General features: G+C 40.1%; 1 protein-coding gene across 1 annotated transcript in view; it reads left to right on the top strand.

Moving 5' to 3' along the window:
• The window catches only part of LOC120563673 (cytochrome P450 2F2-like), a 34,947-nt gene that overhangs the window by 16,569 nt on the left and 4,186 nt on the right, over positions 1-14,192 (top strand). Inside the window, exons 3-9 of the mRNA XM_039808019.1 lie at positions 1,937-2,089; positions 2,284-2,444; positions 4,247-4,315; positions 4,432-4,536; positions 8,081-8,219; positions 9,634-9,719; positions 10,123-10,224. Coding sequence (XP_039663953.1) covers positions 1,937-2,089; positions 2,284-2,444; positions 4,247-4,315; positions 4,432-4,536; positions 8,081-8,219; positions 9,634-9,719; positions 10,123-10,224 — 815 coding nt within the window. The remainder of the gene's footprint in view (positions 1-1,936; positions 2,090-2,283; positions 2,445-4,246; positions 4,316-4,431; positions 4,537-8,080; positions 8,220-9,633; positions 9,720-10,122; positions 10,225-14,192) is intronic.

Here is a 14,192-nt window from a genome sequence, read left to right as displayed (position 1 = left end):
TGTCAGCAGTAAGGCGAATGTTGTTGTTGTTGATCTTCAGTGGAGAATCTCTGGCAGCTTTCAAGATGCATGAAATGGAGCATCTTGCAAATAATTGTGCGGGGGCCTCTGGCTCCCTCATGTGGCGGGCAGATGCAGTGAGCTCTCATGATCGCCAACTTTCTCCAATTGCAGGGAACCATTTGGGGATGGATGAGTTAACATATTGTAGCGAGTTGGTGCCCTCAGCAAGTTCGGGGACGCCAATGATGCGGATATTGCCCCGACGGGACCGGTCCTCTTGCTGAGCTAAAGCTGATTCTAGTTCACCGTATTTCCCCATGGCATTAATTTAAATCATAGACTGTAACCTTCGTTATTCGCACGTCGAGTTAAGACCATTCCTTGTTTAGTTTCTTGATGTATGCTGTGCAGACTGAGATGTCCGACTGAATCTGGTCCAATTTTCCCACGAAAGTTGTAAACTGTGCTTTGATAAACAACCACTGCTCCCTCAAAGCTAATTCAATGAAGGAGGATAGCTTGCTATTAGCAGCTAGTTTGTCTATACTCACATCTTCTTTCGCCATTTATTGTTGTTTGCTTCTCTATCCTTCAGCCATTGCACACCAAGGTGCTCAGTACACAAAATAAAGTTATTTAAGTTAGGAGGATTTTGGCCTGCTCTAACATTCAATTTAAGAAAGCAGTGTTTTCAAAGTACTATGCCTTTTTTCTATTCAAAGCTCAAATCGAAGCTAAAATAAATCAATATAATTAATTGATATAATATATATATAATATAATTCCTGATATCAAAATACTGAGTGAAGTTTAGAACGAGTGAACGCAAAGTCTGATTACGTCATTCATGTGCATATAAAGTAGCCATGTGGTTTTATCACTCCAGCGGAGAGGATAATAATAATTTGACATGACAGGACTCTTCCTTGGATCACCAGTAGTCTGGATCGATGACAAGATGTCCCTTACCCTCCACTTTCTTTGTGTTTACATTAAACTCTGGTCGCATCAAGGAACAGCAAACCAAACATCTGAGCTATAAAAACTAACATTACACGCTGAAAATGGTAAATTTTGAAGAAAGTTTGAATTGTGCAGCAAGGCAGGCCTGCTTGGTTCTTTTGGGGAAGATTCACAAAGAATATGTTTACGGCATGTACTCTCTCTACTCTCACACGACGATACACAGGTAAAAGCAAATTATGTTTAACGATGTATCCAGCTACTTTATATAGCTCACTTTACTGTATTGTGTGAACAGTTAAAGTTTTTTATATTACAGTAATGAACAGCCGTTACATTATTGCCAAATGAGTTGACACAAAGCTTATTAAGACTATCAGCACCACAAAACTCTCTCTGTATTTCTCAGTATGGCTATGTTCAGATAAGTGTGTCTTCGACGACTTTCACACGCAGAAAAATCGAGCGAAGATAATTACCTTTCCTGAAGGGTCTATGTTTTTTTTTAATTCAATTCAATTCAATTTATAGTATCAAATCATAACATAAGTTATCTCGAGACACTTTACAGATAGAGTAGGTCTAGACCACACTCTATAATTTACAAAGCCCCAACAATTCCAACAGTTCCAGTAATTCCCTCAAGAGCAAGCAGTGCGACAGTGGCGAGGAAAAACTCCCTCTTGGGAAGAAACCTCGGACAGACCCAGGCTCTTGGTAGGCGGTGTCTGACGAGCCGGTTGGGGGTGATCTGAGTATATGAGTTAATCCTCTGAGTTGGTTACAAGCAACTGCATGGAGGAGGGGCTGGGCATGTATCATGTGGATGCACTGACAGTTTTGTTGTCATCAATTAGAATTCCTCATGGGCGAGACAGAAACTACACACTATAGCTTTAATTTAATTAATTAACTTAATTAAAAGACCTGTAAGCTTATACTGTATATTCCTTGTTGTCCTACACTGTAGGATTGATTTTGGCAGATTATGGCTCTATTTGGAGGGACCATCGTCGCTTTGCTCTGGCGACCTTGAGGAACTTTGGTCTTGGGAAACATTCCATGGAAGAGAGGATTCGGACAGAGTTACAATACACCATTGATACACTGGAAAAGAGTATTGGTATGTCATCTGAGGGTCCACACGATCCTAATACGGATGGGAGGGTTTTCTGAGCAGCACAAATACTCATTACTACTCATTGATAAGATGGATTTTGATTGATGTGAATGGATTTTGCATTGTGCTAGTTCAATGTTCTTTTGTGTTCTTGCACAATGCTGTATCATATTTTATGTCAACATCGTCTTTTACAGGTAATACCTTGAATCCTCAAGTTATATTTCATAGAGCGGCCTCCAACATCATCTGCCAGGTTCTGTTTGGTACACGCTACGAGTATGATGATGAGTTCATCAAAGTGATTGTTCAATGCTTTACTGAAAATACCAAGATAACCAATGGACCATGGACTGTGGTGAGTGAAAGCATGCTTCTGCCTTCAAACCTTGCTCAGAAATATTAACAAGTATAATTCCCAAAAGGATTGCACTCTTTTACAGCTGAACCTGCACAAATAACACAAAAGACTGGGGTAATTCTCAATGCATCAGCAAAGTGTAAAATGAACCCTAGGTAATTTGCATACATTCAGTGCAAAATTAGCCCATTTCGATGCAAGTGAGCCTTATTGCAAAAACAGTTCAACTCACAAAGGTTAGGACTAATAGCCACAGACAGTTACAGGGAAATTATTGGTGTCTTTAGAGAGTTGGTGGTAATGAAGCCCATTAATTAGGTGTGTCCTCTGCTTCAAATCATGCCATCTTTTTTTTTAAGTCTGATGGTGTGTTTTGGAAAACACCAACAGCACTGACAGACTGGCATATTCAAATCCCAAATACGGTTTCTCTCTGGCACATTTAAATACCTTGCCTGACTCATACCAATGATATAGGCTTAAGCAGTGTGCAAATAAAAAAATATCCGTCTGTATACAGCGCCCCGATTCCTCTACTTCTTTAAGGTGGGCCCTTTCATTGTTGAAATTTCACATCCAAGCTGTATAAGCATGTCAAGCTATAAAACAGTTTCACAGCACATTAAAGAGCACGTTGAGAACATTTGTTGAGACACAGCCAAAGAAATAGGATTAGGCCATCCCATTCTTGTTATTTGCTGTTCAAGATGCTCCCACTAAGTCTCTTGGTTTCTGTCCTTTTGAACTCATTTTTGGTCACGAGGTGAGGGGCACGTTGCACCTGGTTTAGGATCAGGTTATTAAACCGACAGGGAGGATCCTACAGTATGTCTCTTCTTTAAGAGCCAGGCTGCAGTCAGCCTGTGTAGTTGCAGGGAAGAACCTGGTTGCAGCCAAGGCTCAAATGAGGACCAGGTATGACAAGAAGGCTGTTTTGCGCACTTTTTATCCAGGTGACCTTCTGTTGGTGTTGGTTCAAGGACCATGTGATCAGTTGAGACCTGGTTTTACTGGTCCATACAGAGTGTTGAGGAAGGTTGGGGACCTCAATTACATTTTCAGCACCCCTTATAGGAAGTCTGAAACCATACTGTGCCATGTCAATGTGGGCATATGAGGATCGGGAAGTAGCAGCTTGCAATGACTTGACGTTTCCCTATCAAGTTGTGTTAATGTTTTGTCCGCGTCTTAAATGTCTACAAATGAACTGTCAATGGAGTGTCGAAGCTGATTCACACCGCGCCAATGACCTGGCTGGTCCGAAGAGCGGAACAACGGCCCGGCTATGACAAGCAGCAGCAGGCCGAGTGTTTGGCTCTCAAAGATTCATCGGCTCGAGTAAACCTAACTCTGGAAGCCTAGACACTGACAAGTTATTCCCAGGGTTGTAGTTATGTAGTGACAGTACTTAAGTTTCATATGATACCAATATCTTAACTTGGATCATTTTAGAGCCTGCTGCAGCCTCGTAAAGATGGTAGTGCCTGCAGAAATCACTGGTGGCCTTTAGGGATTTACACTGGTCTGACACTTTGGGCCAATCAGGTAGCTAGGCCACCGGGATTTCCCCTGATGCTCCAGATACAGTCTGGGCCTGCACCAATCAGATGCAAAAAAAAAAAGCAAATTGCACTCAAAACTTTATAGGCGTGTTTGTGCTGTAAAATCATTAGCTCAATATCTTTTGCGAATCGGACCTTGAGACAGGGCAGATAGCGGGTACAAGTGATGCACAATGTCTGTTTTATACAGACTACGGTTTGGATTGAAATAAATTAATGATTTATCTTCTGTTACAGCTGTATGACTCTTTCCCCATTATTCATGACCTGCCGCTGCCCTTCACTAAGGTCCTTAAGAATGTTGAGGTATGTTAAAATTATACAAAAATATGTGGGGTTGAGAATTTAACATGAAATTTATCAGTGGGAAGAATATTTTTTAATTCATTCAAATTATGAATGTTGACTTGAATTCTTTTCAGACTTGTAGGAATCTTGTGATTGGTTTGATGAAAGAGCACAAGAAGACCAGAGTCCATGGAGAGCCACGAGACTTTGTTGACTGCTATCTGGATGAACTGAATAAGGTCTGTGAGTGTGCGTGCGCCGCATGATCTGCATGTATCTTTAGCTTACGTGTGCACACAAGTTTTACTATTACTATTACTCATCATTAATAGAAGAAAACAAGAACAACCCAAGGTTTCTTTTCAGCACTGTAGCCAGGCTGACAGAGAGTCACAGCTCTAGTGAGCCTTCTATTCCTGTAGCTCTGAGTAGTGATGACTTCATGAGCTTCTTTAATGATACAATTATAACAATTAGAGATAAAATCCATCACTTTTTGCCCTCAACTTCTAATGGTTCACCTTTCAACGCAGGACTCCTAGAAAGAACGACTAGACCTGACATATACTTAGATTGCTTTTATCCTATAGACCTTCAACAATTAATGGTAAAGGTATCTTCAGCTAAGCCATCTACCTGTCTCTTAGACCCCATCCCAACGAGGCTACTCAAAGAAGCATTACCCGTGGTTAACACTTCACTACTAGATATGATCAATATGTCTCTATTAACAGGTTATGTACTGCAGTCATTTAAAGTAGCTGTGATAAAAACCTTTGAAAAAAAAAAACTTCTGAAAAAAACCACCCTCGATCCTGAGGTCTTAGCAAACTACAGACCTATATCTAACCTTCCCTTTCTCTCCAAGATCATTGAGAAGGTAGTTGCTAATCAGTTATGTGATTTTCTCCATAGCAACAGTTTATTTGAAGACATTCAATCAGGATTTAGAAAGCATCATAGCACAGAGACGGCACTGTTGAAAATTTCTAACAACGTTCTAACTGCTGCAGACATAGGACTTGTCTCCATACTCGTTTTACTAGATCTTAGTGCTGCATTTGACACTATTGACCATACAATCCTGTTACAGAGATAGGAACACTTAGTCGGCATTAAAGGAATTGCACTAAGCTGATTTAAGTCCTATTTCTCTGATCGATCTCAATTTGTTAATGTTAATGATAAATCCTACAAGTACGCTAAAGTTAGCCATGGCGTTCCACAAGGCTCAGTGCTTGGACCAATTCTATTCTCCTTATATATGCTTCCTCTTGGTAATATTATTAGGAAACACTCAATTAACTATCACTGTTATGCGGATGACACCCAATTATACTTGTCAATCAAACCAGACGAAACCAGTCAGTTAGCTAAACTTCAAGCATGCATTAAAGATATAAAATCCTGGATGACCTACAATTTTCTGATGTTAAACTCTAACAAAACTGAAGTTATTGTGCTTGGCCCTAAACACCTCCAAACTTGATTATCTAAAGATATAGCTACTCTGGATGGTATTGTCCTGGTCTCCAGCACTACTGTCAGAAATCTAGGAGTTATTTTTGATCAGGATATATCCTTTAACACCCATCTAAAACAAAGCTCAAGAACAGCCTTTTTTCATCTTCGTAACATTGCCAAAATTAGGAATATCCTGTCTCAAAACGATGCTGAAAAACTAGTCCATGCATTCGTTACTTCCAGGCTGGACTATTATAATTCCCTACTGTCAGGTTGCTCAAATAAGTCCCTTAAGACTCTTCAGCTGATCCAGAATGCTGCAGCACGTGTTCTGACAAGAGGTCATATTTCTCCCGTATTAGCTTCTCTGCATTGGCTTCCTGTAAAATTCAGGATTGACTTTAAAGTCCTTCTCCTGACCTACAAAGCCCTAAATGGTCAAGCACCATCCTATCTAGAACAACTCCTAGTACCTTATTGTCCCACTAGAGCACTGCGCTCCCAGAATGCAGAGTTAGTTGTGGTTCCTAGAGTCTCTAAAAGTAGACTGGGGGCCAGAGCCTTCAGCTACCAGGGTCCTTTCCTATGGAACCAGCTCCCAGTCCGAGTTCAGGGGGCAGACACCGTCACCACATTTAAGAGTAAACTGAAAACCCTCTTCTTTGATAAAGCTTATAGTTAGGGAGTGAGGAGTTGCAGCGTCCGCCTAACCCGGCCCACCTGCTTCTCTTCGTAGTCATCAGATTTATTTATCATATAATCAATAATAGAGTGAGAGTAGAGGGAGGCAGGCCAGTACAGCCCGATCCGGCAGGGGAGAGTTCAAGCCAGATCTGGCACTTCTCTCTAAGCTAACCTGCCTCTTTTAGTTATGCTATTATAATTCTAGACTACCGGGGAAGTTCCTTCCTTCCTATGAGACACTGAGCTGCTCTCTCATCTCTGTTTTCACTTGTTTCCTTTTGTATGCATCCTGTCCCAGAACTGCTTGTTACTAACCTAGCTCTGGGGAGTTTACTCCCCGGAGTCCTTATGTTTTTTTCTTCTTCCCCTGCAATGCCCGGCCGCGTCCTGCTGCGTCCTGCTGCGTCCGTCGCATCCACCCGTGCTCTGCAGTACCACGTTACATCCCACAACACCCTGCTGTGATGTTCATACACAGAGTAGTCAGGATCCGGTATAGGAGACTGCACTACTCAGTATGCCACGATGTGCCCTGCTATGACATGAACTACAACGACTACCTTCGAAGTCACTGTTGCATTATCTTTAATGTGACTATTATTGCCACTGTTCATCACACCCCCCCGTCAGACACCGCCTACCAAGAGTTTGGGTCTGCCGAGGTTTCTTCCTAAAAGGGAGTTTTTCCTCGCCACTGTCGCAACAGCCACTGCTAATGCTTGCTCTGGAGGGAATTACTGTAATTGTTGGGGCTTTGGAAATTATAGAGTGTGGTCTAGACCTACTCTATCTGTAAAGTGTCTCAAGATAACTGTTCTTATGATTTGATACTATAAATAAATTGAATTGAAGTTTGTGTAGTTTTAATGCCCCATAGTGTGTATTTGTGTGTATCTATACTGTCCTTGCAATGAGTTGCTTCTTCAAAGCTCGACAGTTGGCTGACAGTGTAAAGTTCTCCAAAAAACACAAGGCATAACTTTTCTAGGGGTTCGACGAAGAAACTTTACTTTCCTTATTGTTTTATACTGCAAAACCGTAACAAGGAGCAAAAGACAATCAGAAATGAGATGAAACCAATACAGAAACCCAAAGTATAGTGCAAACCCACAACTTATAGCAACAGAAAATGCTGAGTCATAACTAATAGCCATGCTAACTATCAATTTAGTGATTTGACATTAGAAAACTTCAATAAACAAAGATATGCCATGTACAATTCCTTTTACATTTTTTTAGTAATATATACTAGCCTGGGTAAACGAGACGACGACGTCCAAGACGAACTTCTGGCAAATTTCAGATTTGCTCTGAAGGGTCTGGTGTCAGCCAGGCTAAATATATACAGTACTTACGGACAAATAGTATCCAAGGCAACAATGTAGGAAGAAACAGCACTGGCACTCTGATCTGCAGCACAATCAATGGACTTCTGATGGAAATTTACAACTGAAAGTGAAACTTAAACTAAAGCTACTGCTGCTGGTTAGCCAAAAGGGGGCACTGCTGCACACACAATTATGTTAAAAAACCAAACTCTTTCTTAATTTACTTCAGAGAGGTCAGAACAGTATCAGGAATGCATAATAGCATTTAATGTCTGTTTATATTAAACAATCATTCTCCTCTTTTTAGAGAGGCGTTGATGGTTCTAACTTTTCAGAAGAGCGACTGATTATGTATGCTCTAGATCTTCACTTTGCTGGGACAGATACTACCTCCAACACCCTGCTTACTGGTTTCCTCTACCTTATGACCTACCCACACATACAAGGTATACATGCACATGTAAATTGCTTTTCTGCTACCGGCTCCATAGTTTTACCATTGCCTTTCTATCTAAAATATGTATTCATTTCACGGTTAGGAATTTTTTCTATGAAAGCCATGAACAGAAAAGGCATTTTTTGTCTTGGGACTGAGTTGTTCAAATACCATTAATTGTAGACCATCTAAAGCTGGTAGAGGACTGTGTGGTGGTTGTCTTTCCAACCCCCTATACAGACACCATGGCTGCCTTGAACAATAAATTTGCCAGCCTCACCAGTTCACACTTAACAAGATAGCTACAGTGATGTATGCTTCTGATATCCACAGAGGTAAAGTCAGAGCCTTTAAGAGATTTGCTCTCAAAGTTTGAAGCCTGGTTGGGATGCTCAAGACCCTCGGTGCTGACTGTAAAACCTTACTAAGGTGTTTGCCGTCCACCCAGTCCTTCATTCTGCTCATCCAATAACCACGCTCCTATTCCAGGATTAAGACTCTAAACTATGCCATCTGGGCCCAGAAAGAGCATTTTGGGAGCTGTGTCGCATTCTGGATTTTGATTGCCAGTGAAGCAATATAAAGACATAATTACTATTTGTTTTGAGTGCCGAAGATTGAAGGCGTCAATTCCAAAAATGGCTGATTTACCACCTGCAAGGCTCAGACTCTCAAAGCCAAAGATTGCTTCGGGCCATTCTTCATCAAAATTGGCAGACACAGTAAAAAGATGGGGAGTTGTTTTTAGGTGCCTTAGGTTTGCACCTAGATGTCCTGACAAACATCATTGTGGATTAATTTCTCATGGCGCTGAGATTTACTGCCCGCCGAGGAACCCCTGCAGAACTTTTAGGCTAGGGAGAAAAAGTTGAGACAAAACTGAGTTGACCTAAGCCTAGACCAAGTTGAAAGACCAACTGGCCAAACAACAGATATCTTTCCGGTTAGAGTGCTCACCCATTAGAGACCTTGGCAGTGGTCGGGTTTGTATCTGACCCACAGACCTTTGCTAGTAAGAAGATAGCGGCCCTGCACTTTGGTGGTGCATAGTAAAGAGAATTTGTTTAAAACTAACCCCAAAGCTCTTGCTAACCGGGCATCAAGGCACTGTGAACTTCTTCAAGTGATTAACAATGCAATGGAGCAGCTAAGCAAGCACCGCTGGAGATACAGCTTGATGCTTGCTACCCATTTCTGGTCACAGTTTGTGAGAAGCTACCTACCCAATTTACAAACCCGTCTGGCTGCACAAGGCAACATTCTGGGATAGGGGCAAAAACATCTGGGCATGTTTGTATTTCTTTAAACCAATCACAATAGTCTTTGGTGGTGTTAAGCCCCAGATGCAGAGACAGTAGGTGTGCCAATTTATGTTAGTTAAATTATATTGCTAATTATTGTTATCTCTCTGCTGTATCTGTCAGAGCGTTGTCAGCAGGAGATCGATGAGGTGTTGGAAGGGAATGATCAGGCCAGTTTTGATGACAGACACAACATGCCTTACATGCAGGTACATAGATTTCACTTAATAATTGTATTTTTATTGTATGTGTCATAATTTTACTTTCATTGTTTCATTGTTGTCATGGGTCTGCATGTTTTTTAGAGCATGACACAAACTTTGCTACAGGTAGGGGGTCATTTGCAAACATGTTAAAATCAACCATGAATCTGGTAAAATAATCTATTTAGGTTGGGGTCCTTGGGTTAGATCAATTATAATCTCTGCTTTTGAACCACATTGATCATGATATTTTTTGCCTGGTTGTCAGCACATTGCTGGCAGGTTCCCATATTGCAAGTTTATTGGTCTACTGTTTTGTGGCTGAGCTTCTGAGAGCCCGCATTGCTTTCCTTCTGCTCCATAAAGTCACATAAAGCATAAGAACATGTTTAAATCTCTCTTCATTCAGGCTGTGATCCATGAAGTGCAGAGGATAGCCAACACTGTTCCACTCAGCGTCCCTCACTGTACGACTAAAGACACAGAGCTCATGGGATATTCCATTCCCAGGGTAAGAAGCAACTGGTATCGTGAACACTATAGTGAAGTGTTGTGGAAAGAAACCTCATTGTACTGTATCAGCACAGTACCTTATTGTGGAGGCAAGGTATGGTAACCTCTGTAGGGAACAAAGTTAAACTCTTATTCAAATTTTAATTCTCATTTGATTTGAGTTAAAAAAGTTTAGTGTCTTTAATGTTGGTTAGAATGTTTCTAGTTTGGATCAACGGGATTACCAGAATAAACCTATCCCCTACTCTTATCTGTGTGTCGAAACAACAACAACCTCAGAGCTAGCAAGCTAACGTTACATGTTCAAAATGGAAGGGTATGACGTCATTTTGAATCTTGTATTATTATGCAGGCCTGCTTGGTCCTTTTGGGGAATGAGTGTGAAGATTTAAAAATATGTTTACGGCATTTACTATCTAACTGGGATGTTTCGGCACCGATTGGCAGGGATTGCTGTGGACAAAGTACACGCAGCGATTAAAGCAAATCATGTTTAGACATGTATCCAGCTAATTTAAACAGCTCACGTTACTGTATTGTGTGAACATTAACACTTCATTTAATATTTTATGTAGTGTTTTCTTTTGCGGGGTGCAAATGCTGCACAAAACAAATTCCTTCCCGAAAACATTTTGCAGAGCCACCGTTGCTGCGTCTGGAACTTATCGCTGCCAAGGCAATTTTAATTGGTTTAAAGAAATGCAAACAACCCAGAACGTTTTATTTCCTCCTTTCCTAGAATGTATCCTTGGTGTAGCCAGACCTTACTCCACAGCGCTGTGAAGGTCTGGCAATGTGACACTACAGATTTTCCAAACAGATTACAATACTGTTTGTACCATACTTCAATAATGGTACACTGTAAACCCGAATAAGTTACCAGAACTCAAAAAAAGTGAGGCAATCAGTTGCCTCACTTTTTTTAAGTTGATTAACTTAAAAGTCAAAATTTTCCAAACTTAAAAGGTTGGTTGAATTACTACTTGTACCTTTTGATAACAGTTAAATTAAAAGTGCTCATTTAGCTCAACTCAAATATTTGCAGTTAATATGACTTAGTTTTCTGTTAAGGGAACTCAATTATTTTCAGTTATTATGACTTACAGTTTTGAGTTTTCAAACCACAGGAATAAGTTCACAGAACTTTAAAAAATAAGTACACAACCACACAATTTTTATGTTAATAAAACTCAATGTTTATTAGTTTGTTTTGTCATTGTTTTAAGTACACATTAGTCAAATATGTTGAGTTTGTTTACTTAAAACATGTGATTCAAAACTTAAAATTTTTAGGCAACCGATTGCCTCACTTACATTAAGTTTAACTAACTTAATATATCTAAAGGTCGTGAACGTCTGCTTTTGAACAGTTACATGTTAAAATGAAATAGAAAAACATTTATAAATTAAAATAGAAAATTTTTTTAAAATATACTTATATACTTTAATTGTATATTAAATAAATAAATAAATAAATTTGAGAATTTTTAAGAAGAAAAACTAAAAATTCTCTGATCCTATCCTTCCAAATGTTCCTGGTCACTTAAACGAAACGCCGACTTAATGGGACTTTGTCTTATTCACCGTATCCTCCAGAGTTAGAGAAGTCCATAAATACCCTTCTCATCTCAGTGTGTGTTGTAACTCTGTCTCTGGGCACCCACTGCTAGCCTAGCTTAGCACATGTTGTACAAATCACAACATGTAAATAGGAAAATGTTGGCGTTATTTTGTCACTTATTAGGAGCATAGATGGAGCCAGATACCTCCAGGATCTGTGCTAAGCTAGGCATAGGGTCGGTCAGACAGAGACACGACACGCACAGAGATGAAAGCGTATGTATGGACTTATCTAACTCTGGGGGATACTGTGAATAAATCCCAATAAGTACCGTATTTTCCGGACTATATTAGTCGCACTTTTTTTTCCTACTTTGGCTGGTCCTGTGACTTGTGCGACTTGTATATCAAAATATATATAATTTAACATGTTTTTAAATGTTAATTCATACTGAACACATTACCATCTACAGCCGCAAGAGGGCGCTCTATGCTTGTGACAACTAAAATGCTGCTCCTAAAGACAACTGAGAAAGAGAAAGAGATAAACTGCAGGTAGAAAATATGCAGCCAGAAACGTGACGAGCAGCAGAAAGAAAGTTTGAAACAAGGGAGAAACTTGTGAGGGACTGGCGAAAAGGTGACTCTTATGCAATGAAGAAAACAAAGAAAGCTAATCGGCTAATCGGGCTGAAAGCAAGATGGCCAGAGCTGGAGGAACGAGTCACACATGGGTGCTTGAACAACGTGCTGCTGGGAGAGGCTTGTCAACGGTGCAGTTAGCTCGCTACCGTCACGCCGCCCTGGTAGTTGTTCTGTGTGCTATTGTATAGTTTAATAACTGTTAATGTGTTACGTTAACATACCGGACACCTACCGTATTCAGCCTGTTGTTCTGGGTGCTATTGTGTAGTTTTGGATTTTTGTGAAATACATTTCTAAATAAATGCGACATATAGTCCGGTGCGACATATATATGTTTTTTCCTCTTCATGGCGCATTTTTTGACTGTGCGACTTATACTCGAGCGACTTATAGTCCGGAAAATACGGTAGGCATGTTTCTTTAAGGCCCTAGGAAATAAATATTTATCACACATTTGTGATATTGACCAGACAACTAATCAGATAGTCAGGAAAATAATCGGAGTAATCAAAAACAATAATACCAAAATTAAATTATCGTTCGTTACAGCTATAAAAGAAAAACACTGCTTTTGGCTTCCTTGCTAATTCCTCAGTAAGGGCGACAGGGCAGCAATTTGGATGAAATTTCAAAAATTCTATAGAGTTTAAGAACATTTTCACTTAAAACTCTAAAATGTAAATGTTTTACAAAACCATATCAAATGCACAGTGAAATGTGAGTCATCTTGCGCAGCCCACAATGGTTAAGAAAAACATTAAAACATACAAAAAACATAGCGTTACTTTTGCATTATATTAATGAGAACAAAGGCATATTGTGTAGTTTGGGCCTATTGGCTGAACACCTGCAGTAGTGCAGTAACTTTTGAGGCATTATTTAGACAAAAGGAGATAACTTTGAACTAGCCTTTTATAATGCTTTACCCTGCAGCCTTTTTTTCAGATGAGTTTCTACATCATTAATTCATTCTTGAGGGTCTGCAACCTCAGGGATAGTTTACCACTTTCTAGACCAAGTTAAATCTTTTGAGTGAATTCAAAAGTGTTGGTCAGTGCTTTGGGATAGCTGAGGTGCAGTGCATAGATCACTCCACAGATTACCAGGAAGGCATCGCCAAGTCTGGGAAGGCTGACCACGGCATCACTTTCAATGACGACAGTGATTCTCACAGGGTGGTAGTGAACTGGACTTGCGTCATGGTCACCGATGAAAGTAATGAGGCCCACTGCAACACCATCAAGCTCTGGCTCATCAGACTCATCCTGAATGAATGAAAAAAGAGATACTAATCACAAACTAACACATGGAACAGAACAGATGACATAATTTGTCTTTCCTTAACCAAGTCCCATTGAAATCCAATACCACTTTTACAAAAGAGACCTGGGTCTCATTGTAAGAGTTGAAAAACATAAGATCCATGTTCTGCACACATGAATCAGCCAAAATACCAGAGAATCTAAGTGCTGACTGAAACCAAGGACATTTACAAGAAAATGTTTTACTGAACATTGAATAAAATGTTAGTATTTACGGGTTAGATAATACACAGCAGAATCTGTTAGTGACTTAAGGAGACTCACTGTGCAGGTTCTTAAACATCCAGAGACGTCCTCGCGCAGATACACAGGAAGGACGTGGAGAACAGTAGTGCGCTTGGTGTGTATGTCATGGACTTCCTATTCAGATAAAAACAGAATTGCATATACTGAAGAGTTTACATAAAGCTGATTTTAAACAGTCCAAACAGAACATATG

This window comes from Perca fluviatilis, chromosome 8 (assembly GCF_010015445.1).
Source record: "Perca fluviatilis chromosome 8, GENO_Pfluv_1.0, whole genome shotgun sequence".
NCBI classification, from domain to species: domain Eukaryota; kingdom Metazoa; phylum Chordata; class Actinopteri; order Perciformes; family Percidae; genus Perca; species Perca fluviatilis.
This window is presented reverse-complemented; position numbering and strand designations above follow the sequence as displayed.